The sequence below is a fragment of the Trifolium pratense genome, linkage group LG5, assembly GCF_020283565.1.
Source record: "Trifolium pratense cultivar HEN17-A07 linkage group LG5, ARS_RC_1.1, whole genome shotgun sequence".
In the NCBI taxonomy this organism is placed as follows: Eukaryota; Viridiplantae; Streptophyta; class Magnoliopsida; order Fabales; family Fabaceae; genus Trifolium; species Trifolium pratense.
The window spans coordinates 40,271,325-40,298,406 of NC_060063.1; the positions used below are offsets into that span (position 1 = coordinate 40,271,325).

Consider the following 27,082-nt stretch of genomic DNA (forward strand, 5'->3'; position numbering starts at 1 on the left):
AAAACGAAAATGGGGTGGATGAAGTTCGGGTGAGGAGAAATCGACATTCTCCCCTTCCTCGGGTCACCCACGATTAAGGAATCTACTCTCATACCTGGATTCGAAGAAAACTCGATGAATGATCTTGAATCTCTCCCTTTTCTTCTTGCCCTAGCTTCCAAACTCTCCAACTCTCAAGAACACAAGAACTATGAGAAATGAAATGTTTCTCCCTTTCCTCATGGCCATATGGGCGCCCCCTCACACACAAGGACCATTGGGCCTCAAGCCCAATTGGCTTGGCCCAATTGCACGATAACTCTCACTATTCGCTTAATAACTAAAGTACTCGATAAATAACTCTAGTTATTAACTTAATTAAAATTTTATGTTAATAAAATATTTTAACACATAAAAATTAATAATTTGAAAATTTGGGTCGTTACAACCACCGTGCGGTTTGAAAGAAAAATGATCCGTGCGGTTAAAACTAAATGCAGTTTCAGTTTGGATTGTTTCGGTTTGCAGTTTTACTTTTGGATTAGTTCGGATACGATCACCCCTAGTTCATATTTTAAAATCATATTTTATAATTAAAATCTGACCTTAAAATCCGAGCCATCTGATCAGACAGTCCAAATCTACTGACTGCATGCAGTTGCATGTAGTCAACTTCACATAATCCAAATCCATGAACATTGGAGTTGTGTTGATGTGAAAAGCTACAATGATTTTAGACTAAACCCACGTCTAGTTGATGCAAAACAAACCATATGCACTAATGAGGAATCCAAGTACTTAACTTATGAGAATGAATTCTCTCAATTACTTGAGGGAAATAGTTGAATCTTAGCCATTGATTTTGAGAAGTGAAAAAAGAAAAAGAGGAAAAATGTGAATTAAAAGGTAGAGATTGAAAAAATTGAGGAAAACATTCTCTTCATTTATGTCACATTTTAGTTTTTTTTTTGTTACATTAGAGAAAGAAAAAAAAAAGAAGAAGACAACAATGTCACATTTTAGTTGTTACTGCATATATTTTTTGTTCTAATAATAACTAACAATAAATTATCGTTATTGTAAAAAAAACAAAAATTGTCGTTTCGGGTCAAAATTTCAACATTCAGGATTCATTCAAAAATTCAAGAAGACAACGACAAAGCAAACGAAATAACGTAACATCATCAAATTTGACAAGGACATTATCAAATTAATAATACAATATACAAGTGGTCCAATTTAAATCATATACCGTATTAAATTCCTATATGTTCTTTTAGAAAGTAATTTTGGAAAGACATTAATTTTCCTATAGCAGTCCATTTAGCCGTCTTCGATCAGATCGCTAATCAACTATTGAAATCAAAGAAGAGTCAAGTTAACCACTGTTAAACATAAAAGCAAAACTAAAGTAAATTTAATTTTTCTAAACAACTTCTAAATTCTAATCTCTAGATTGCACGAAATGTTTAAACAACAACTAATATTAAATGAAGTCCATCTAACACACTACTATATTTTATTTCCTAAAAAAGGCTATCGCTTTTAATATTCAAATTGAAAAGAAAATCAAACCTATATCTTAGATATCTATACCCTTGACCATAAATTAATTAAATCTCAATTAATCAACCAAGACAAATACTCAATTAAAGTGCATTTTTATTCATCCTCATGACAATAACACAATTAGTAGGAATATTGCATGTAATATATAAAGATTAGAGTTTGTTTTGATACATTCACTTATTCATCTTAAAAAAGTGAAATTCACTGAATCATTTGACAAATAAAATACTATGTATTTTTACTCAATGGATCATCTCACTAAATTTAGGTCCTTAAACATATTATGAAACTAATTTTCACTTGAATATTTACTGTTAGAAACGACAAAACGAGTTTGGCCATCCCAATGACGAATCCAAAAATTTTGATCGGTGGAAGCAAACTCATATACAAAAAAAAATATTTATATTACAAATTTATCAACACATAATTAGTGACAAAATACTTACATAATTATCACTAAGCAAAAAATCAAAGACTACAAAAACCATATTATTTCATACATAAAATGAAAATATTGTTTCTATGAGCTTAATTTAGTTGATAGTGACATCACATTTTATATGTAGGGATCATAGTTCGAACTCCGAATACTCTACTTAAAATTCAAGCAATATTTAGATTACCTGACAAACCAAATTGAAGACACCGAAACAAATATAAATTATATTTTTCCTTGTGTTTTCATATTTTGAAATTGTTATTGATAATTGTTTTAAAAAGAATGGCATATAATTATTTTTCGGCTAAATTACACTTTTGCCCCCTAACTTTCACAAACTTGTTATTTTGACCTCTTACCTTTTAAAATGGCACTTTTGGCCCTCAATCTTTCACAAACTCGCGATTTTGGCCCCTATCATAGTTGATGCACATGTGGCAACTGACTCACATGCCACATCATCATATGTGGCAAGCCATGTTGACATTGCATGTAAGTCATTGTCCATGTGGCAAGACATGCTGACGTGACATGTGAGTCACTTGCCATATATGTGTTGACTTGATCAAAATCAATGAAAAATTATGATCATGCAATGAGAGTGCTTTTGTAGCCGAGATATGGGGGGTTGTTGAAGGTTTGAGGTATGCTTGGCATATGGGTTTTAGAGCGTTGGAGTTGAACATTGATTCGATGGTTGTTGTTATTAAAGCCAACATAACTTCTTGTTTGATGAGACTTTCTTTAGTGAAATGTATCATGCATTTGTTGAAAAGAAATTGTGTGATGGCCGATCTCACATTTCTACAGGAAGACTAATTGATGTGTAAATGCATCAACAAATATTGATTGTAATTTAGATTATATGGTAACTATCTATGAGTCTTGTCCTTGTCCTTCATAGATTAGTGAGGTTGTAGATTTTGATGTAGTGAGAATTACTATTTCTAAAATGACTACTCCCTCTGTCCCAAATTATAGGGAAAAAAAACTCAATTTCTTTATCCCAAATTATACAAGAGAAAAAAAACCAAAATTCTCTTTTTCAAGAATTATTTTTACTTATTCTCATAAAATTAAATACAAATTACATTTAATTTTCTCTCTCCACTTTTATCAATAAACAATGACCAATGAAAACTATTTGTACATCCTATAAAACTTCTTTCAAGAAAAATACAAAAACACATACTTCAAATTATAATATTTTTATTTTTCTTAATAAATGTGATTTTTATTTTTTTCTTATAATTTGGGATGAGCATTATGTAATTTCTCTTTTTCAGACATTTGGCTCACTATTAAAAAAAAACCCTCAAATTTGAAAATATCTACAAAACCAGGTGAGTCACAAATATCCGCTAAACAAGTGACAAACCAAAGTACCAAACCAGTTGCTTAAAAAAAAACCGTAACAAACCAAACATTTATTGATTAATTAATAAATATAAAAAAAAAAGAGAAAAAAAAGAAGGTAAGGTGGCCAGTGAAGAAATCAAAGTTGCGCACTCGTTGTTCACATCAAATAGTTCTTCAACTCTTTACATAGATAAAATTTCCCTATTCTCACGAAAACTTGCGCTATTTCTCTCTTTATGTTTCTCTCTCTCGCTTCGATTTCGATTTCGATCCAAAATCATCAACGACATCGTTTCAGCTCCAATCTTTGTTATAGAACTGGCGATTCAACTTTCTATGGCGACGGAAAAGTTAATGGCCGCCGGTGGCCCTAAATACGTTCAAATGAGATCGTCTCCGCCTTCGTCTCCTCCTCCGGCAACTGCTGATTTTGCATCACTTCCGTCTTTTCGTTACAGTAGCGGCGAAGTCTATCGGATTTTCGATGAATTGCCTAAAGCTAATATCGTTTCCGTTTCTCGTCCTGATGCCAGTGATATTAGCCCTATGCAACTCTCTTATACAATTCAGGTTCAATATAAACATGTACGTTAATCTCTCTCTCTCTCTCTCTCTCTCTCTCTCTCTCTCTCTCTGATTTTGTAGAATTGTTCAAAATAGAAGATAGAAATTTCTGATTTCAATATCTCATGTGAATTGCGTGAACTAAAAGCGAGTAAAGAAATCATAAGGAATTCAATTCTATATTTGGAAGTTTCTGATTTCAATACCTAGTTGCTCTTTTATGCACTTTTTGTATTTATGTAATATGAGGACACTCACACCGGTAATAATCTTAGAAAATGGAAGTTATCGAATTTAATCACATATACAGATGTTGTATAAGTGTTTGTTTGGCATCGATACCTGTTGGACACCAGACATCCTTCAATTGGAAGTGTTAGTGCTGGATAGCTATTAAGCACGGACACCGACAGAGACATTGACATATCGACACCGATAATAATTTAAGAAAATGTAATTATATATGTCGGTGTTGTGTCGTACACATTCAATGTAATTATGTATGCTAGTGTCCATGCTTCATAGTTAGATTAGTGTATGTATGTATGTATGTATGTATGTGTATGCAATTATGTATGTGTCTATTAGGTAACTTTATATGATGCAATTGTTCTGCAGTTTGTTTGTGCTTTCCAAAAGGGTTGCTACTTTACTTAGTTTCAGCTTTGGACTTTTCTGTTCGAGATAGAGAGAGAGTCTGACCTTTCTAGTAAAATTAGAATTAAGAAATTTTAAGGTAGATTATCTTGAAATCTAATATCAATCCATTTTTCAATTTATAAATATAAATATTTCGATACAGAAAATATGATAATTTTACTAGCTCCTGATTTTTCCTCAAAATCGTCCATCTAAACACGCACTCAATTTTATTTTACTTATCTCAAACAAAAGTCTCTGCTTTTACATATGTTAATCTAGAATTCAGAATTAGCTCAGCAGTTGTTTAGACTTGAAGTAAGTGTAGGAGTTTTTATTATGGAAGACAAACAATATATAAGTGGAGAGGAACAATATTTGTATACCTTTAGTGACCTTGTTTATTTCATCCGGTCTTCCTTCATACTGGATTATACTCACATCCTATTTTCATTCCAGTTCAAGTGGGAGCTAGAGAAGAGAGCGCACCAAGTATTTATTTTGCATTTTGCGTTAAAGAAGCGTGCCTTTATTGAGGAAATCCATGAGAAGCAAGAGCAGGTAAGCAATGCTCTTTATACTGAGATTCATTTGATTGCTTATATTTAAATTGTTCGTACATTTTTTTGTATTATTTGATAATATCATGCATATCTAGAAAAGTTTGGATTTTAATGTAATGTTCACTGAAACCTCATATTAAAGGTTAAAGAATGGCTTCAAAATCTAGGAATTGGCGAACACACTACTATGGAGCAAGTTGACGAAGAAGGTGACGATGAAACAGTTCCTTTACAAACTGATGAAAGTGCTAAAAACAGGTGATACTCAACACTCAGCTTTTATTGGAGCACTCTTACAATTAAAATTTGTTAACCTGTGGTCATAATATCCTATAAGTTGGATTTTGGTACAGAGACGTTCCATCTAGTGCTGCTCTACCAATTATACGGCCAGCTTTAGGACGACAACATTCTATTGCAGACAGGGCAAAAAGTGCAATGCAAGGGTATCTGAATCACTTTTTGGGAAATATTAGTATTGTTAACTCTCCCGAGGTATGCTTTGTGCTTGAGATTTTGAAAATAGATATCTGTTATCTTATACCGACATTATTCTTTTTATTCAATTGTTGATTCACTATCGTGGTTCAACCAATGTCAATTTTTTTCGTTATTGAATTGATCAAGACAGTGGTCACTGGTTGGACTAGTGAGTCACTAGTTGAATTGGTATATATTAAAATAATTTCAAAAGAATTTATAACCCATACAATTTAGGGTTAAATATGTTTTTAGTCCCTACAAAATTACGATTTTTTAAGTTTAGTCCTTATTAAATTTTAATGGTAATTTTAGTCCTCCACAATATTACAATTTCCAAGAATAGTCCCTATTTTGTAGTCCTCAAAATAGTCCTTATAAAATGCAAATAGGGGCTAAAAGTGAATAATTTTTTTTGAGGGATTAAACTTGAAAGTTCGTGATTTTGTAGGGACTAAAAGCATATTTAACCCTACAATTTACAGATAAAAGATTCCAGGAAAATTTAGATTATACTTTACATTTTTTTCACTTCATGGTTCTAATCTAGAATATCATTTCTTAGATTATACTTTAATATACATTCACAATTTTTTAACTTCATAGTTCTAATCTAGAATACCATTTTATTAGATTTTTATATTGCGCCAAACTCATCCTTACAAAACCGACTTGTAAGGTCAGAATTGCCCCCACTTATAAACATATGTTCAGGCCATCTCTCGTCCCATGTGGGACTCTTAACACATTTATAACAATTAGCCCTTATTTTTTAATAATGAACAATTACTTACTTTAAGAGAGTAAATAACTGCTTACCAAACTTAATGATCATCAACAATTTTTTCTAAAATTTTATATATCTGTTATATCCCTTTACCTACAAGATGATGCAAACTTATTCAAAAAAAGAAAAATGAAAAAAAAAACGACTTGCCGATTTTTGCACAACATTGGTCGGAGTCAAACCGCTTTTCACCCGGTCTCATGCACTTTTGTTCCGGTTAGTGGGCTGGATTGGTAATATGACAGGTTTATGGTCAGGTCAGTTGAACCGTCCGATCCAAGCTGGTTTTTGAACGCGGGTTCAACTACGTCAGACATTTCTGATGTGCATTAAGTTATATGATTTAAAATTAAGCAGGGACAATTCAATATTTTGTTAATTTAGCATATGAAATGAATGCAATTTTCATATCTGGCGTTGATTATACTGTTGATGATGACGAATTGTATTGTACGCATTGGATCCTTGATGTCAAGGTTTGCAAAGTTGGTCTAATTAACGAATATACTGGCTATACAAACCATTCATCCATGACTATTTATGTTCTGTTATTAGCTGTTTGTTTGGATGTTTGTTGAATTTGTGTTTAATCATGACCGCCGGACAATTTGTTTACAATAAGCAATTGTATGCTATAGGTTTGCAAGTTTTTGGAGGTGTCAATGTTATCTTTTTCACCGGAATATGGCCCTAAGCTGAAGGAAGAATCTGTGATGGTGAAGCATTTGCCTAAGATCAAAAAAGATGATGACTCCAGAAAATGTTGTTTCTCTGACTGTTTTAATTGTTGTAATGACAATTGGCAAAAGGTAATGAATTATTCTATTGAAGATTTGAAGATATATATATATATATATATATATATATATATATATATATATATATATATATATATATATATATATATATATATATATAGACACACACACTGCTTAGGAAGTCAGATGCAAAATATATACTTAATATATACCTACGTGCTGTGAGAAGTCACGCATAAGGTAGCTGTGGAAACTTGTAAAGTATCACCAAATATTGCCAAACACAGTGCATCAAATGCAAATTTAACAGAAGACACAAATCCTAGCTTAGAGGTAACAAATAGGAGAGCATACAATAGCTTAAGTCTCATATTTTAAGTATTTTGGGTTAATCGAACAAAATGATGTAGAGATATTTAAAGATGTCAACCATAAGATTCAAAAATAGGGTGGATGAAATGAAAGAAAGGTTTAGTTTTGATTTGATTTAAAGGTACATTCAAGCTTCAAAAAATTTTGCCGCACAACTATAAGACTAGTAATGTTTTTGTTGAACTGCCAACAAGAAAGTAATTTCAGTGTGTAGGGTTTAGTGGTTACACCAGACAAGATTAGATTTGGAATAAAATTATTAGAGAAAGAATGCTCCTATAGTAAAAGAATGGAAGAATCTTGCCTTACATTGTTTGTGTCTCCCTTTTCAAACTTGTAAAATTGAATGAGAATTTTTAACTTGATAATTCTTAGAATTGAGTATTGGGCCTAACTCATCCTTACAAAACCGGCTTGTAAGGTGAGGATTGCCTCTACTATATAAACACTTAGTAAGGCCATCTCTCAACCGATGTGGGACTCTTAACACACCCCCTCACGCCCAGCACTATTAGGCTTGGTGCGTGGATATAAACGGTAGGTGGCCCGATAGCGGAAACCTGATAACAGGTGGCCCAACGGATCGTAGAGAGGCTCTGATACCATCTTAGAATTGAGTATTGGGCCTAACTCATCCTTACAAAACCGGCTTGTAAGGTGAGGATTGCCTCTACTATATAAACACTTAGTAAGGCCATCTCTCAACCGATGTGGGACTCTTAACAATAATATATATATTTTTTAAGTTTCTTAAATATAAGAGATGTGATTTTGGAAGTGGGCCCATTTTATGAAAGTTAAACTAACATTTTTCTCACTGCTTTTCAATAATTTTAAAAGTACACTACTGGGTATTTGGGGAAAGTGTAAATTGCGATAGATAGGGAAGTTCATTCCCTGAAGTAATATAAATTATGCATGTGTATTCGGATCAATATACAGAATTTGGGGCCAACACATGCTACAAACTAGCATTGAATCAACTTACAAAATGTCTACTAATGAGGGCATTATTAGCATAAGAAACTAAACCCAGACCTTTCTAGTGAAGTACATGATCCCCTACCAACTGAAACAAATCCCCATAGGCATTTTAATTATTTACCTGACTTTGAATTTCTCCAGACGATCTGGTATTTTAAGACCTGGAAATTTAGTGGCGTAATTTTAATTCTGATTGAGTTTTTGTTATTTTGTTTTAACTTCAGAGTTATCACTTTCCTGTTTGTGTACAGGTGTGGGCCGTATTGAAACCTGGATTCTTGGCATTGCTGGCACATCCTTTTGATACACAACCCTTGGACATTATTGTTTTTGATGTACTGCCCGCCTCAGATGCTAATGGAGATGGTCGTTTATCATTAGCGATTGAAATGAAGGAACGGAATCCTTTACGCCATTCATTCAAGGTGTTAATTGTTTCTTCATAGTCTTGTACTTGTGCTTGTGCTTAGAAGGGTTTAATGCTAATTGTTATTGTCTGTCTACCATATCAAAATCTTGAGCAAGTCTCCGGTCTGGTCCTTGAAATATTTTCAGAACATCATTTTGATTTGATCCTCTGTTTCAACATGCAACAATTTTTGGGAGATCAGTGACATCAAATTGGTCCTCACGTGATAAACTTGGTTGTGAACGGCATCAATTTGATCCCAGTAAACAGTAACTTTGGGACTTTTAATGTAAAAAATTTCCATTTTGAGGACAAAACGGATCTAATAACCTTTTGAAGACAAAATTGTTGTTCCAAATTTTTTTCAAGGACCAAGATGAGGGTTGTTCTAATATATTTACTAGTTATTAGCTGACTTGTGGATTATATCTGATATATGGTGATGATATACGTAGTAAGATACGTTCTTAACACTTAATTGAATACTTTAGGTGACTTGTGGAATCCGAAGTATTAGAATTAGAGTTAAAAGTAGTAGTAAAGTTAAAGATTGGGTTGCTGCAATTAATGATGCTGGACTCAGGCCTCCCGAAGGCTGGTGTCATCCTCACCGCTATGGTTCTTATGCTCCTCCAAGAGGCTTAATTGAAGATGACAGCCAAGCCCAGTGGTTTGTAGATGGGCAAGCAGCATTTGAAGTCATTGCTTCTGCAATTGAGGATGCCAAATCTGAGGTTTGTTTTTTTTGTTCTATAACATTCAAGGCAACTTTCATGATAACTTATTTATATCAAAACAGACAATAATGGTTGTTTTCAAGTCGCTGTTTAATGGTCCAACGATTCATGCAGATATTTATCTGTGGGTGGTGGCTGTGCCCAGAACTGTATCTACGGCGACCTTTCCAGGCTCATGCTTCATCAAGGCTTGATAATCTGTTGGAAGCAAAAGCTAAGGAAGGGGTTCAGGTAACTTTTAATTGGAATTCTTTTTACAATGTCTTGTCAATTTTATGATCCAAGAATCCAATTTACGGAATTACCGTTGTAATTAAGTTGTTGAAAATTTAAACTGTGAAGAGATCATTATGGCCATCCCAAGGATTTTCGTATGGTGTTATTGTTGGCTCTCAGTTATCTTATTTTCATCTGATTTCTGCTATAATAATGGCCTATTTTATATTCCTCAGAGATGATAATGACTACTTTTTCCCTTCTGGTGTTCCTAAATTCGTTTTTTGTTACTAAGTGCCGTCTATTTAATTTTGGGTTTTGGCCCAACATATGATCTGACATGAAGCCAATGATTTGATTGAACTTGAAGCGGACAGACTAAGTCAATATGGACCTATAGATATGTCTGTTTTTTGTGTGTATGGTGAGAGGATTTGAACATTGAGTACCTCCGTTTGTAGTATTCACTGATCATGGGGGATTTTTATTACTTTGTTGGACTCTGGCCTATAGTTTGATGTAGTTATAACCAATTTAAAATTCATGTCCATTTTTCTTCTCTTTATTTTCTGTTGCCCACCTTATTACAACATTTTTTCTCTCAAAATATTTGAGTCATTGTTGTATAGGCATGAAACATGGACATTTTAAAAAAGGGTTGACGCTGGGTAAGATATGTATTGAAGCTTGTCAAACAATATGTGATGCTTAAAATCCTGACCGGACTCTTTAAATTAAGCTTTGTCACAATATCCATGTTTATGTTGTGTAGCAAATGCATGCCATTATTCATGAGTTTTGTTCTCAGAGAGGGATGGCAGTTTGTTGGAACCTTTGAATTATATAATGTGAACTTCCAGCATTCATAAGATTGTTTAACAAAATTCTGTTACTAAACTCCCCTCTCTTGGTAGATTAGGTGGCTCTTTAATATTTTGTTTGCTTGGTTTTTGAGTTATGAGTAACACTGGTTGAAGGTATATATATATATAGAAAGGAAAATGCTATTTAGTAAGAATTTCTTTGCAAGAAAGAGAAGAATCTTATGTGGCATCATGTAACTCTTCCAAATGATAATCACCCACTACCCCATGTATGGTAAGCCAAAATCTAATTTGTCAAATTTCCTAATTTTGTGGATTCTTATCTTTCTTGTTTAAATTATTCATACTAAATAGCATTGCTCATATAGAAATATATAATTTAGTCTTCTATAAATGTATTTCAGAATGGAGAGAAGCTAAAAGGTAAATAAAATTGAATTGTTTTATTAATAGTTCACCAGTCCAGTCCACCCGAAGATCAATTTATTATTGTTGATATTTAAATACAGGAATAGCATATTGTATTGTAATTAATGCGGCTGATTGTTTATTGATTTGTTTCTAAGCCTATATAATAGTATCACCGTGGTGTAGTTTAGACACACGGTTTCACCATATCCTCTCTCATTTTCTTTCATTCAACAGTTATGAAGGTTCTAAGTTCCTTGTATGCCACCTGACTGAAATATAATGAATTGCTTTATTTCCATTGAAGTGTAAAGATTTGCATGAATGCCTTTTTTTTTGTTTTTCAGATTTACATTCTTCTCTACAAAGAGGTGGCTCTTGCTTTGAAAATCAACAGTGTTTATAGCAAGAAAAAGCTTCTTAGCATTCATGAGAATGTGAGGGTATTACGCTATCCTGACCACTTTTCTACTGGTGTTTACCTGTGGTATGAAATCACCTAAAACTTCATTTGTCTTTGGTTTTATGAATGTGTGCATTTGTTGTGTTGTTAAAATATGAAAAATATCTCAATATTTTGGTTGTCTTGGAGTATTTTTTAAATATCTTGCATTATCTCTTAAGATTTGTTACCATACTTCTCTACATTTGTTGATTTGTTTCCTCATTAAATTAGGATAATTAGTACGACTAGCTTCCTTATTTAATTGAGGAGTCTAGTATTAGTATAATTGTATAAATAAGGTTTATTGTTTATTCTTTTGTATCATCAAAGAATCATTATCACAATTCAAAGCTATTATTCTTTCTCTTCCCTCTTTTATCTAAGACCATGTAACTTCAACATGATATCAGAGCCGGATCATCCTCCATGACTTATCATGCACTATACGGCTAACTAACAAGTTCCTCTGAAGTCTAGAAACAAACTATAATAATTTTATGAGGAGTGCTAGCAACACACTCTTACCAACATACACTCTTCTATTGGTTGCATTTCAAATGGATTCCAGTAAATCATGTAGGCCCCACATAAATGTAATGGGATCCATATGAATTTCAACCAATACAAATACAAGATTTGTGTATTTATAATAGTGTGTTAGAGAGTGTGTTACTTGGATAATTCAAATTTTATTATCTCCATGATTCTTTTCTTCTCTTCAGTGGTTAACAATTATGGCCATCCTTTCTCTCCCAAGTTCTCTCATTGTTGTTGTATCCTTTCGTCAGCTTTCGGCTATCTCTGATAATGTTTGACCCTTGCTATCTTAGATGAAGTTTGGCCCTGGCTATCCTAGATGAAGTTTGACCTTGGTAATCCCAAATGAAGTTTGAGCCAACTATCATTAGATTTAGTTTGGCCTCTGCTATTCTAAGATTATTTATGAATAAGTTGTGATTCATACCAGCCTCCCATTGTGAATCACAATGCTTCCAAATGTTGTTCTTAGGGTATTTGAAGAAGTTTTAGTTATTGTCATTTATAATTGCTTGCTAGGAAATGTTGACCGTTGATCATTTTATAGCATTTTTTGTTTATGCAACATTCAAACCAACTCTTTACATGATTTGTGGAGCCCATATTATATTTTTCTTTCCGAGGATTTATTTGTAACAAACTCAGTGCTCAGTAACCTTTATAGCTTGAGGAGGATTGTTATTTGTTAGAATGCGTGACAAATATCTCATAATCTATGTTATCAATTTTGGATAGCGGTGCAGCCAACCCCAAAAATGAAGTGGAATGGGAGTGGGGAGTGGACACTATTTAGCAGTGTGGGCATTAATACAGTTAATAATAATAAACGCATAATTGCCGTAAACTGAAATAAATTACTCAAAATTCATGAAGTATTCATAATTAGATGTAAAAACCACAAGTCTTAAGCAAACATCACTTGTAAATTACCAACAAAATTCAAGGAAACAAACACTTTAAGCCTCTAAAGCTTAAAGTAACTAAACATTCCAACTTCAACAAACAGATTATCAAAATCCTATATTGATGTAATTTTATATTAAAGTGATCAAATATAAACTATATTGGCTATAATAATATGAATATAACTAAAGTAACAATGTTCAATGTATTATTATTATTATTAATATTAATATAATTCGATTCTATTGCTATATATATATATTAAAAACCAAATAGAAACGTCTGGAAGAATGGTGAGTCCTCTTGAAAATAGAATTATACAGGATAAGCATAGCAGCTCCAGAGAAATGAAGCATGATATTAGCAATGAAAAATGACGGAAAAAGAAAATGAAAAAGGGTAGAACGGAAAATAAATAGGGCTGTTATGGAGGATCTTTTCTCCTTATGGTCAACTACTCATCCCTTTCTTCTTCACTTGCTTATCTTTCTCTCCGCTCTCGCTTGTCCTTTTTCTCTGTCTCTTACTTTTGTGTTCACAGAATTGCTGAAAAGTCAATTTCAGCGTATTGGCATCTTAGCCACATCGCGACGACAAACTCATGGTATATTGATAAAGATATGGAAGGGAAAACAAGATGATAAGAGATGAAGGGAGAGAATCTGTGCACAGAATGAGAGAAAACGTTTCTCTTGGCTGCCCCACAACTGCTCCGACCCACTTTTCTATCCGCCAAACCGCCCACACCAACCGCTCCACCAAACTGCGAGCTCTGTTTTTCCGTGCCGCCCTATGATAGCGGCCTCACCAGCCGCTTTTAAGAACAGAGCTTATAATATTTAATTGTAATAATGAGTATTTTAGAAAATGTTAGATTGTCTCTTGGGATTAACTTATATATGTCTTTGTTTTTTATGATTTGTCTCCTTGTTTACTTTAGGATTTAACACTTTTTGTCCCGGTAAAAATCAGGACCATCCAACTTGAATCTCTAAAAGTTTTGTTCATTTTAGTGTCTATATTCAACAAAAACTGTATGTTTTAGTTCCTTTGCAGGGACTGAGAACACAATTGTTATATTTTATAGGCACTAAATGAAAATAATTTTTTATATGGACTAAAAATGAATGATCATGATTTTATTGGAGTTAACATATTTATCCCTTACTTTATTTTGGATTAAGATATTTTAGTATTAGTATCAATCGTGGTTAGTGCTTAGCCTCTTGTATCATCAAAAACCATAATCATCATTCAAAGTCATTCTCCTTTCTCTTCCTTGTTTTAAAATCTTTGCCTCTGTGGGTATGTTGGTGTGTGTGTGTGTGCGTGTATCTGTGAGTTTGGTGTGTGATATTTATCAGTGTATATCAATCATGCTACACTTTTGTGGTTTCTTATTTGTGCTTATGAATATGCACAGGTCACACCATGAAAAACTTGTCATTGTTGATAATCATATTTGCTTCATCGGAGGACTGGATTTATGCTTTGGTCGATATGACGCACCTGAGCATAAAGTCGGAGATGTCCCTCCGCTAATGTGGCCTGGAAAGGACTATTACAACCCAAGGTAAATTTTGTGAATAGAAAATAAAATCATATAGAAGCTTTATGGAAGAGTCCATTTGCCATGCTGTGAAATTGCTGAAAGCTTCATTTAAATTTTAGGAGACAAGGCGCTTCTTTTACTATTTCAATGTGTTTGGAGAAATAATATAAGTTGTGTATGTGACAGTAGAAGGCTAGAAGCAAAACGTCTGCTGTTAAAAAATTAATTGTTGCTTCTAATAAGGTGCTCAAGCAGAAACCTGAAAAATGTATTTTTGAATCAAGTTCTGATTTCTGATCATGTCTTATATTAAAGGGATTCTAAAAAATAATAAAATATTCCCAGCAAATCCCAACTGGCACCAAGTTTCTTTCTATTTGTCAAACTGGAACTACAATATGACAAGTATGAGGATATGAGGGTGTTAAAAAATTCGTCAGAATTCAGTTCTTAATGCTAAACAAACGTGTATGTTTGTTGGAAAGAATTTCATGTACACCCAAAATCTTACATCTATATTTTTTGGTAAGAGAAAGGATGAAATTCAAATGAGGTTGTTTTGAATTTTTTTCCATAAATGGTAGTTTTTTGGAGTAGGCAGATGCTTGTGCAGTTAAGTGTATAAATGATATTGATATTTTCATACAGTACATTTCCCGAAGTTTAGCTAGCTGCCTATTCAAATTCACTTATAGCCTTTATATAATGACTCGTCACTTTAATTCAAGGAGACGCAAAATGACTAAGAAATCACTGAAGAATTCTAACAGCTATTTGATCACACACACACACACACACGGGAATGGATTCTCTCAAGTGTAATTTACACTTGAGAGAATAAAGTGTGGTTTGTTACCATTGATCAAGAGAGAAAAACATATAAAATTTAGAGAAAATGAATTTAGATGGTGTTAGATTACACTTTATTCTCTCAAGTGTAAATCACACTTGAGAGAATCCATTTCCCCCCCCCCCCCCACACACACACACACACACGTGTTAGGGTCTGTTAGATTTTGGAAAAAAAGGGAACTCGACAACGCAAAAACAATTGTTCCATGGTTACACACACGCGCGCGCGCACACACACACAAGTGTTAGGGTCTGTTAGATTTTGGAAAAAAGTAAGAAACTAGACAACACAAAGACAATCATTACATGTTTGGTTAACTAAGCTGTCACAGGACAAGACAAAAACAGGATTACTGACCAGACAAAAAGCTTGTAGCTCAACAAACTACGGGACAACTTTTTGTCTGAAAGACACAATTCAGAATATAAAAATGTTGCTTTCTTTTTATGAACATGTTCTCTCACTTATCTCTCCTCTATTTCTCTTTGTCTCTCTCCAACTTTTTGTCATGTTCATCATCCACCAAATACAATACAAGGCAAAAAGTTATCATGTAATATAAAGGTTTATCTTGTAATGTGTTGCTTGTCTGGTAGTTCAGTGTGGATCAACGCATACTTCGTAGTAGGCTTAAAATTAGATTCCAATATCTGTCCTATTGATTAAACAAACAACTTACAATCCTAATTTAGATCCCAATATCTGTCCTATTTATTATACCATCTCTACATGATTTTCTACCACAATTGTTGCATATCCCAACACCCGTCTTCAAGATGATACATGCATATATTGTACCAGGCTTGGTCACATATTTGTTAGGATATGTCTCTCATAATTTCTTGGTTATAGATCGAGTCTTGTTGAACATCATTCATATATTCATTTCATTTTCAATTTTGATAGAGAATCTGAACCAAATTCATGGGAAGATACAATGAAAGATGAATTGGTTCGTGAAAAATATCCTCGTATGCCTTGGCATGATGTTCATTGTGCCCTTTGGGGACCACCTTGTCGTGACATTGCTAGGCACTTTGTTCAGCGATGGAATTATGCCAAGGTTAGACTTATTCTACAATTGCATTGAAGTCTTGAGGCATTCTGGTCCTTTTCCTATGTTCCTGCTAGGAAATAATTTATTTATCTTATTTTACATCAGAGGAACAAAGCTCCACATGAACAACAAATACCATTACTTATGCCTCAACATCATATGGTTATTCCCCATTACTTGGGAAGCAATGAGACACCAAGTGAAATTCAGGACAATGTCAATGATAAAGCCTTCAAGAGAGAAGATTCATTTTCCTCATGTTGCCAAGACCAAGATATTCCTCTACTCCTGCCTCAGGAACCGGTTGGGTTGGATATTCCTCCAGGACTCCCAAAACCAAATGGGCGAAACTCCTCTCAACATAACCATGACAAGCCAAGAAGGATAAGCACTGGCCTTCCTTTCTCATTCCGAAGGGCCAAAGTAGCAGCAGTTGGTCCGGATACACCAATGAAGGGCTTTGTAGATGATCTTGACTCTGAGCATTATCACGAGAAAATGCCTCATGATAGAGTGTCTCATGTTGATTCACAAAATACAGATCTGGAATGGTGGGATACTCAAGAGCGGGATGATCAGGGAGGTTTTGCTGATGAATCTGGACAAATTGGTCCTCGTGCTTCGTGTCGTTGTCAGGTATGCTGTTTTCATAGGGTCAGCAAGAGGTTCTTTAAAGTGTACAAATACTATTTTTGTCATTAAAAATATTTATCGAGAGAAATCAGATATTTTATTGAAGCTCTTGCCGTTTTTTTTTTCATTGGCAACATAAAGACTAAAATTCGTGGGAATTGATATTTCATATATTGCTAGAAGATTGACTTTAAGAGGGGGCATTAATATGATTCTAATTGCTTTTGTTCTTTTCTTTTCACTTGTGTCCTGTTATTTTTCTTTTACACCATTGTATTTTGTACCATTGAAATACTTTAATTGATAGGTTATTAGAAGCGTCAGTCAGTGGTCCGCCGGAACAAGTCAAACTGAAGAGAGCATCCACCATGCTTATTGCTCTCTCATTGAGAAAGCTGAATACTTCATCTACATCGAGGTATTGAATAAACTTCTAAATTTAATGGATGCAATTTTTGAAGATTGATGGGTGTTGCAAATGTTCATACTGGAAGTGGTTTTGCTTTGTTATTATTATAATAATAACTATAATTATAATTATAACAATAAAACATATTTGGAAGCTGGCAATTAGATTGAAAATAAGTACAAAAGAGCCGGGGTGATTATTACTTGAATAACCATCTCAGTATTTTTTTTAGAACTAAAATGCCATTATTTGTTTGGAGAGGTCATCCCCTTAAATGGATCTCAGTTACCTCGAGGGGATTAGTCTCCGCAGTTGCGCGTGGAGGATAACTTTGGTTTACCAAAAAAAAAATGCCATTGTTCTAAACAATTTGAATATCTAGCGAGTTTCGGCATAATATTTGCAGTTCTTTAGATGCTCTTCTTCAAGATGATAATTGCATTTCATGCTTTAATGACGTGGCATTTGTTATGCTACTTTATTTGCTTGCTTCTGCAATTCATTTTAATCATAATTGCTTATATTTAAGGGAAATTCTTTATTGTTGAACGAACCAAGTTTAAGTCTGAACCTGTTTACTATTATAAGCTTGTTTTGAAAGTTGTCAAACACCACATCAGTTTCAGATTTATAAAGAGAAAAGTCTCATACCTTAAAATATTTGAACCTTTTCTCTGCAATGCCTTAGTTTAAATATTTATGCATTTAAATTTCCAAGCTGCTATAAAAATATTTCAAGCTTATAGGGATCTAATTTTTTTTTCTCTTCTTAAATCTGTTTTGACATTTTTTGACTGTTCTATTTTATCTTTGCGAACTTGTTCCAGAACCAGTTTTTTATCTCGGGTCTTTCTGGAGATGATATGATACGTAATCGTGTGTCAGAAGCTTTATATCGGCGGATTATGCGAGCTTATAATGAAAAAAAATCTTTTAGGGTTATAATCGTCATACCGCTCCTGCCTGGCTTCCAGGTTCTAATTAATTTCTTTTTCTTTTTTCAACAAGAGAAATATTGCTTTTGCATGAATTTTGGACTTACTTGTCTGTTATCTAGGGGGGGATTGATGATGGGGGTGCAGCATCTGTGAGAGCCATAATGCATTGGCAGTATCGAACCATTTGCAGAGGGGTGCATTCTATCTTACATAATCTTCATGAGCTTCTTGGTTCAAGAGTACATGACTACATCTCTTTTTATGGTCTAAGGAATTATGGTAGACTCTCTGATGGTGGTCCTGTGGCAACCAGCCAGGTATGTTTTTACATCTTTGATCATTTGCTTAAGTAGCTCTGGTCAGCTTAATCACATACACATTTTTGCAGGTATACGTTCATAGTAAAATCATGATTATTGATGATTGTATTAGTTTGATTGGATCTGCTAATATTAATGATAGAAGCTTACTCGGCTCCAGGGACTCTGAGGTACAGTTCCAAGCCTCTTTCCTTTCATATGCTGTAAAAGTTTGATTGGATTTTGAGGTTTTATTACTGATTCACTCCCACACACGGGCACTTATTTCTTGCGCCCTTGTAACAACTTTTTATCAATGTTAATTCTTATATCATTGAAGCAACATAATTGATATCTAGTTAGCTTTTTCTCTTTTCTGCAAATTTAAGTATTTCTGTTCATATATAACTTTGAGTTTCTTTCACCAAATTACTCACTCCATTTCATTTTGAGTGCCAATTTAGTGTCATTTTATCTTTTCAATGCAACATTAATTTTTCTCTTCAATTTGTCCCTCAAATAAATAGTATGTGCGTCATTTTCAAGTCATATATTTCACTGCATCTATAACAATAACTAACAGTCTAATAGATATAATATGTGCAATTCAGTAAACTTATTCCACTCATTGAGTCATTTATTGTCTTTCTTAAACTTTTGAAGAAACCTTAAATGACACTCAATTAGTATTAGGTTTTTTTACATGATACTTATTCAACAGTACATAATTGGTTTGTAAGACGAGAGATGCCACTCTTTATAAATTCTTTTCAGGCCTTAACTCTTTTCATTGTGGGACTTGATTTGTTTTCCAAACACTCACCTCTCACCCATCATTATTCACTATTGGGTTTGGTGCATGGATAAATTTGGTGGGTGGTCCGAATGAATAAGCTCTGATACCGTATTAGGTTTTTATATTGAGCCTAACTCATCTTTACAAAACCGACTTGTAAGGTGAAGGGTGCTACTCTATAAATTCTTTTCAGGCCTTATCTCTTTTCAATGTGAGACTTGAGTTTTTTCCAGTAATTAGTAATAGAGGGTGTATCAGTTTGACATATTTGTGATGTTAAAAACTTTTTGGAGACACCTTAATATAAAACATGTAACTAGTGAAAGAATAATTTAATTTCAACTGGCTAGTAATCATTATAGCCAACATTCTTTCTCTCACCTTAAAAATTGTGTCATGGTTTGTGAACCCATTGACTGATCTGTTTATTATTTATATACAACAACAACTTTAGCCTTCTCCTACCAAGTGCTGTTAATTATTATTTGCACATTTGGAAATATTTAATTTGACTTTTTAAATTAAATATGAACTCATAACTGTTGTTTCAACTTCGGTCCCTTTAACTGTCCCACATGGATTTCAGATTGGTGTAGTTATAGAAGACAAAGAGTTGACTGATTCTTATATGGATGGAAAGCCTTGGAAGGCAGGGAAGTTTTCTTTGACTCTTCGATTAGCATTATGGTCTGAACACTTGGGTCTCCCGGCAGGAGAGGTTAGTAATTTTCCATTTTTGGAGAGTAGTTGTTTCGTGTGCTTGATTAGTAATGATTACTTTTATATATTGTCGTCAGGTCAATCAAATAATGGACCCAATTGTTGATTCTACATACAAGGATATTTGGATGACAATAGCAAAGGTAATAAGAAAGATTAAGGGTGTATGTTTATTACTAATTTGAATTATAATATATCTGTAATGAGTCCTGGATCATGTATGGCATGAGCTTCATAGCACCAAGTTCCCTTTTTCGTGGTGTTTTAAGTCATGTATTCTTATAACAATTATTATGTGAACCATTACTTGCATAAAACTCATTTTCTTAAAGTAATTCATAATTAGTTATCCTTTGATTCCCAGCTTGGAGAAACTTGGCCCTTTTTGTTGGAACTAAGCTAATTGTTGTTCTGATTGAACATAGGACATACACACCAGGCCTTCATCTAAATGTTCTTTAATAAAATGCCTATCAATATCAGTTGGAATATATGTTCATCTAATGCCTCTCATCTAAATGGAAGATATGTTTTTTCCTACAACGCTCTGCAGGAAAATAAGCTATATTGGTCCTCCAATACGACTCTTAAATCATCTAGAATAATCTCCAGCCAGTGGTGCTGATAGTCTTCGGCTATCGCTCTCGATTCTGAATTTACGAATGATACCACATTCTGCTTCCTTCTCCCCTATGCCACTATTCCCCAAGAAAGGTGCAATACTCAGGTGTTAATCTTGTATCCACTAGGAAACCTGCATAGTCGATGGCTCGAGTAACCCTCTCCTCGAACAAAATTCCTTTCCCAAGGCTTCCCTATAGGTTGTGCAGCATCCTATAAGCAGATTGAATATGATATTCTTTTGGATCATGCATTAATTGACTTGTTGCATTTCCCAGTGTACCACGTCTTGTCAAGTGTCAGCTGGGTACAAGTTAACCAACCAACCTTCGGTATATCTTATGTGAACAGCTGGTTCTTATTTAGCTTCTCCCAACTTATTATTAGGACTCCTTAGTATTTGTTTGGAGTGGTGGGCGCGGTCATTTTGCAGTAGTTACCTATACTCTCCCAAAATCCTTGTAGGGTGCATTGCTTGCTTCATGCGTATGTCACTTTTACAACAACCACAATCAAGCCTTATCCCGCTAAGTAGGGTCGGCTACCTGGATGGAACAACACCATAATGTTTGGTTATATATATTTCTATCAAACTAATTAATCTCAAGGTTCTTCTTAATAGTTTCTGTAGAAAATAATAAGTGAATACTGTTGTGTGTTATTCCTCAGCTCAAGGCTGGTTTAAATAGGAAGAGTACAAACATAAAAGGAAATAATAGATAAGCTTAGAATCTCCTAGAAATAACAAACTAGGAAACTAAATATTTTCCAACAGTTTCCCTTATTGTTTTTCCAGGTCTTGCTCCGCCTCTAGCAATTTGACTATCCTCTATATGATCTACTCTCCTTACTACAAAATCTATAGGTCTTCTCTGCACATGTCCAAACTACTTAAGTCGAGTTTCCACCATCATTTCTACGAGTGCTACCCTAACCCTCTCTCTCTCTCTAATGTTTTCATTCTTAATCCTATCTCTTCTGGTCTTGCCACACATCAAACGCAACATTCTCATCTCTGCTATGATTATTTTATTTGTGTGCTGGTTTTTTACTGTCCAACACTCCATCCCATACAACATTGCAGGTGTTACATTGTACGATAAAAAAAATTCCTTCACTTTGAGCGGTACTTTTGTATCACAGAAAAAAACCTGAGACCCTCCTCCATCTCAACCACCCAACTTGAATTCAATGGTTTGCATCTCCTTCTAGTTCTCCATCATTTTGTATTTTGAACCCAAAATTTTTAAACTGTATGACTTGCTGTATGATATGATCTCCAACTTCCACCTCTAAGTTAGAAGTGCTTTGCCTTTTGCTAAACTTGCATTCCATACACTTCTAAGGCTTTTCTCCAAGTCGCTAACTTCACATTTAATTTCTGCCTCGACTCTCTAAGTAGGATATATCATTTGAGAAAAAAAATGCATCTTGGGGTTGCCCTTGGAAAGTTTCTTATATTGCTCGACAATATGATAGGGGATTTATGGCTGTGTATGGCAAGTTTTATATGGTTAGTCATGGTAACAATTCAGATATACTCGTGCCATGTTTTCTTTTTGTTTTTTTTTTTGTCAAGTAGCCTAGTGGCTAGAGTCTCACACATTTAAATGTGGAGAAATGTGGAATTCGGGGTTCGAACCCCATCCACTCCAATAATGTCCCTGGTAGCTACCATTTGAGCTACACTTATGGGACTGTGCCATCTTTTCTTTCTGTTTATGCAATGTGAAATTAACAAGCAAACAATCATGTCTAATTGAGTTCTTTTACATAATGTACTTCAGATTACAGAATACATGTCAGATCTTAATGTTTCTGCTTAACTGAATACTCCCTCCGGACACAAATATAAGTAAAAATGCACTTTTTAGATTCATTGAATAACAAATGTATTTATTCAGTATTATAGTCCAGATACATCTGTTATTCAATGAATCTAAAAAGTGCACTTTTGCTTAAATTTGTGTCCGGAGGGAGTAAGAAACAATACTTCAAATTATAATACTGATTATTATCCTCACGTTTTACAGACAAATACAGCAATTTATCAGGATGTCTTTTCCTGTGTACCTAATGATCTGATACACACCAGGTATGTTGGTGTAATTGTTGTACATTTTTTATGTCTAGGTTTGTCTTTTCCGTTGTATTGTCCTAGCATACATCATAAACCTTTTGTTTCTGCAGACTTGCTTTCAGACAAAACATGGCTTTGTGGAAAGAAAAAATTGGACACACTACCATCGATTTAGGAATAGCCCCGGATAAACTAGAGTCCTATCAGGATGGAGATATCAAGAACACTAATCCCATGGAGAGATTAGCATCAATCAAGGGTCATCTTGTTTCTTTTCCCTTGGAGTTCATGAGTCAAGAAAGTCTAAGACCTACTTTTAGTGAAGGTGAATACTATGCCACTCAAGTTTTCCATTGAGTACGATGTCCAGTATACAAAACATCTTGATTTTCATATAGGGGGGATTTGTAATTAATTACTTGCAGAGTTTCTTTTTATTACAATTCTGCAAATGAGTTGGGAAATTGGGGTAGGGGGGTCACTGTGCAGAGAAGAGCAAAGTTGGGAGGGAGGGAGATAGAGGGGATACCAGAGAGAAAGAGGAGAGAGACGGAGGGGATAGAGGTCGGAGAGTGCTTGAGAGATACAAATCCATATTCTTGTAAAGAATGTATCGATAACTGGTTCACTGTAAAAATCCACAGTTCACATTTTATAGAGGAAATAAATCAAATCAACGATACATGCTGATTACTTTCCATTATATTTGTGTCGTTTGTTCTTCTCTTTTTTTCGGAGTGTTCAAAGATATCTATGAAGTACAGGTATTCCTAAATAGAAGACACATAACTATGCATGTATGAGGTACGTATCAAAAGTATGTTTTTCTTTTAAAAATTGGAGACTTGATTTGGGTAGTAAATTTAGGGGTATAGGGTGAGTACTTTTAGTTTTAGTGCTAGGATAAGAGTAAAAAATTTGTCATTTAATACAAATAAAATAAGGCTTTTTGTTTCACACGTTCTTGCGTTTAGCATTCTATTTTTCTATCTCGCATCTCCTTAATATTCATTCTTGTGTCCATGTAAAACTATTGTAAGTGGCCTGTTGACTGTTTCTTTTCTCTTTTCCTTCTTTCAACGGAATCGAATTCAGTACCAAATGTTTACAATACACTCGTTGTGCACCAACCACTTCTACTAGACCCGGTAGTTGTAGTGCCATTTTGTTTCACGGTGCTTACATAATTTGCCAGGTTGCGTTTTATCGATCCATTTTTAGTTGTTGCATCACACTTTTTGTCATGCATCATTGATTCATTTCCTTTTAAATTTTGGGGTGTTTGTATGTGTGAGAATCTAAGAAACGAATTTGGAGATATTTGGTAGACAAGGATGCTGTGTGTCTTTTTAATGCGTCTGAATATTTTGTAGATGATGTTTTAGTCAAGTTTGTAAAGTTGGATAAATGTCTTAATGAGCATGATGGGGGCAATAGTAGTAGTTCTATTTGGTGGTTGGACTTAGTTTTTATGAGTGCTGGAAATAATTATAGCTCGTGGTACATTACTGATGTGATATATTTGATTACATATTGGAGAATATACGATATATTTACAAAGTCATAAATCATATATTACTTAGTGAGACATCCGTCAATTAAATATTTAAATGTTGTGATTTATTTATTTATTTTTAAATCGGATATCTCTACTTGTAATTATAAAAATTAATCTCTCAAATTTTCTGTGTAACTTAATTAAGCGACAAATTTTTTCTAAATATTCTAACATTTTTGCATATCTAATCTTGGGATTGGACCTGAGTCGTATATTTTTTTGGGTGTAAACTAGGTATCCTCTGTGCCAACTGCAAAGATTAATCTCTATGTTATGATGTCTTTGATAATATATACTATTTCTAAATTCTAATATACTAGTAATTTGAGAATTAGAGATGTGATGCAAGAGACATTTTACTCTTTTAAAATAAATTATCGCGTTTAAGGGTAAATTAAGATATCCCTCCGAACCACTAAATTCTAACACCGAATGAGTTGTTAAGTATGTCTCCATGATTTGTTCATCAATTGTATAGATGTCATACTTTATTTATTAAATCTAGGAGCAAGTATTTATTAAAGAACTAGATGTTCCACAAATGAAACTTTATTTTCAATAACTTTAAACTCAACTTTGGTGGATTATTAACAAAAAACAAATGAAAGATAAAGTGGAACAAACAACTGTGGATGCAAAAAGGATGTTAGTTTGAGATATGTAGCAAAGCAACCATGTGTCACATGGAACAAGGACGAGCCAGCAATCCTTGGCAATGGAAAGATTAATCGGAAATGCACTCAAACGTGCAGAGTTAGGAGGTAGATAAAAAAAAAAAAATACGTGTGTGAGCACGTCTTCTATATTTTTGGCCTAAAAACTTTGACAATTGAATTTGTTTTTTAGTAGCTATGAGCAACTTACACGATCGAGTAGCTTGATAACACAATGGTATAATGGGAAAATCAGAAGTGAAATGTGACACTTTAGGAGAAATATGTGATGGTGATGATGATGATGATGATGATGATAAGGGGAATACAAATTATAGTTGCCATCTTTCATTAACCTCTAATACTATATTTGTATATAGATATATGTTTTGAAGCAGTTCGGTGCAAATTGGTTTCACGATAAATTCTGTTATTATTCCAGCCCCACATAATTATCTCGAGTATCTAACTAGATATGATTTGATTTGAGTAGGAAAAAAAAAATGATTTCAACCAAGTAATTGACAATTAACTCAAATAGTTAATAACTTTTCTCCTCAGACGAATTGTTGAATTCAAGAGCGTTTAAATGAGATAGCGCGAGTTCCTTTTAACTTAACAAAAGATTTGGATTCAATGTCTTATTAGGATATGTAGCAACATCAGAGTTTGCTGCCCTTTTAAGTCCCACAAAGATTGATGAATTTGTTTCTATAGTTATGTACGAAAGATATCTGATTTACACACAAAAAATTAACATGAATTGTTAAAAAAATCCGAGTTCAATTCTTAATATAAATATTTCTCAGCTAATTTTACTTACCTAATGTATTTAATACGAAAAAGTTGAGACGATTTGAAACTTCTATTACGTATTGATAAATTCTTGTATATTATGAATTGAGGTTGGTAATATTGTTGTCAAAATCTGTATGAAGTATTCTAAATACGAATCTTAACTCTTCCGAATCATATATCTGACCCGTCGTTTTCTTGTTCGAGAACTTCTATTATGTACCAATTTTTTATCTTAGCTTTCTTCTGTGAATATTATATGTGGCAATCATGCTTCCTAGTTTCCACCTAAAGCAACCCTGGCCATGAATTTGCTATTGTTTGTTAATCAAGTTTATTGTGAGTAATAAATTAATCTTATCGGTATCCACTTGTTTGACCTTTGAGATAATCGCATCCCTTAAACAACTAGCTAGAGTGATCGGAGTTCGAACTCTAGATTCCACACTTCTTCACATTTAAATGTGTGATAGTTTAGTCATTAGACTACTTGACAAAAAAAAATTATATGTTCACCCAATCAATAATCATATTAGAATCTAAAAAACCGATTTTGTAAAGTTAATTTATACTCAAAGTATCCGGTCCAAAAATTGTTAAAGCAAATGGTTCTTCTCATTTATTACTAACAACAATACAAGCCTATATATAGGCAAAGTCCCAACACACAAAACAGCTTAGGCTTAAGTCAAGGCAAGACAGGCCAGCAGGCTCAGGCCAAGCACGCGCGCGCAGGCAGGCCAGGCCAAGCTGCAAGCCAGCTTTTCTTAAAGCCCAAGCAAACTACTAAAACACAATTTACACACAAAATTGGACTAAACAACAAACACAAATGAGCATCCTAACAATTGCTCCCCTAAATTGAACACCATTAACGATCAATTTATCAACTCCAAAGTGCACAAACCCAGCTTGTCTCTATTTCTGCTGAAACTGTCAAAGCTCAATGGCTTGGTCATTATGTCTGCTATTTGCTCAAAGGATGAGCAGTGAACCAGCTGAATTATTCCATCCTTAGTCAAGTCTCTTAAGAAGTGGAACCTCACATCTATGTGCTTACTTCTTCCATGCATCACAGGATTCTTAGATAGCTTGATTGATGAGCTATTGTCACAGTAAATGGTGATGCAGCTCCCTTCCCTT

At 33.9% G+C, this 27,082-nt stretch overlaps 1 protein-coding gene across 2 annotated transcripts; it reads left to right on the plus strand.

The window, feature by feature from the left end:
• Window positions 1-3,369: 3,369 nt before the first annotated feature.
• LOC123883805 (phospholipase D zeta 1-like) lies at window positions 3,370-23,636 on the plus strand. Of its 2 annotated transcripts, XM_045932741.1 has the most exons (20): window positions 3,370-3,934; window positions 5,012-5,113; window positions 5,258-5,373; window positions 5,469-5,610; window positions 7,021-7,191; window positions 8,748-8,921; window positions 9,397-9,639; window positions 9,757-9,873; window positions 11,438-11,577; window positions 14,399-14,548; window positions 16,287-16,443; window positions 16,543-17,073; window positions 17,378-17,488; window positions 18,307-18,453; window positions 18,537-18,734; window positions 18,806-18,907; window positions 20,099-20,230; window positions 20,310-20,375; window positions 22,887-22,948; window positions 23,044-23,636. In XM_045932741.1, the coding sequence occupies exons 1-20, from the start codon at window positions 3,686-3,688 to the stop codon at window positions 23,288-23,290; spliced, it is 3,357 nt and encodes a 1,118-aa protein (XP_045788697.1). In that variant the 5' UTR covers window positions 3,370-3,685; the 3' UTR covers window positions 23,291-23,636. The 2 variants fall into 2 exon arrangements, with proteins under 2 accessions (XP_045788697.1, XP_045788698.1); XM_045932742.1 differs by lacking the exon at window positions 3,370-3,934 and having other exon boundaries at window positions 5,283-5,373.
• The last annotated feature ends 3,446 nt before the right edge of the window (window positions 23,637-27,082 follow it).

Coding starts and splice junctions, on each gene's coding strand:
- LOC123883805 (XM_045932741.1), top strand. CDS start 3,686: ATGGCGACGGAAAAGTTAATGGCCGCCGGTGGCCCTAAATACGTTCAA. Junction 5,611..7,020: donor GTATTGTTAACTCTCCCGAG/GTATGCTTTGTG, acceptor TGTATGCTATAG/GTTTGCAAGTTTTTGGAGGT. Junction 11,578..14,398: donor TCTACTGGTGTTTACCTGTG/GTATGAAATCAC, acceptor GAATATGCACAG/GTCACACCATGAAAAACTTG.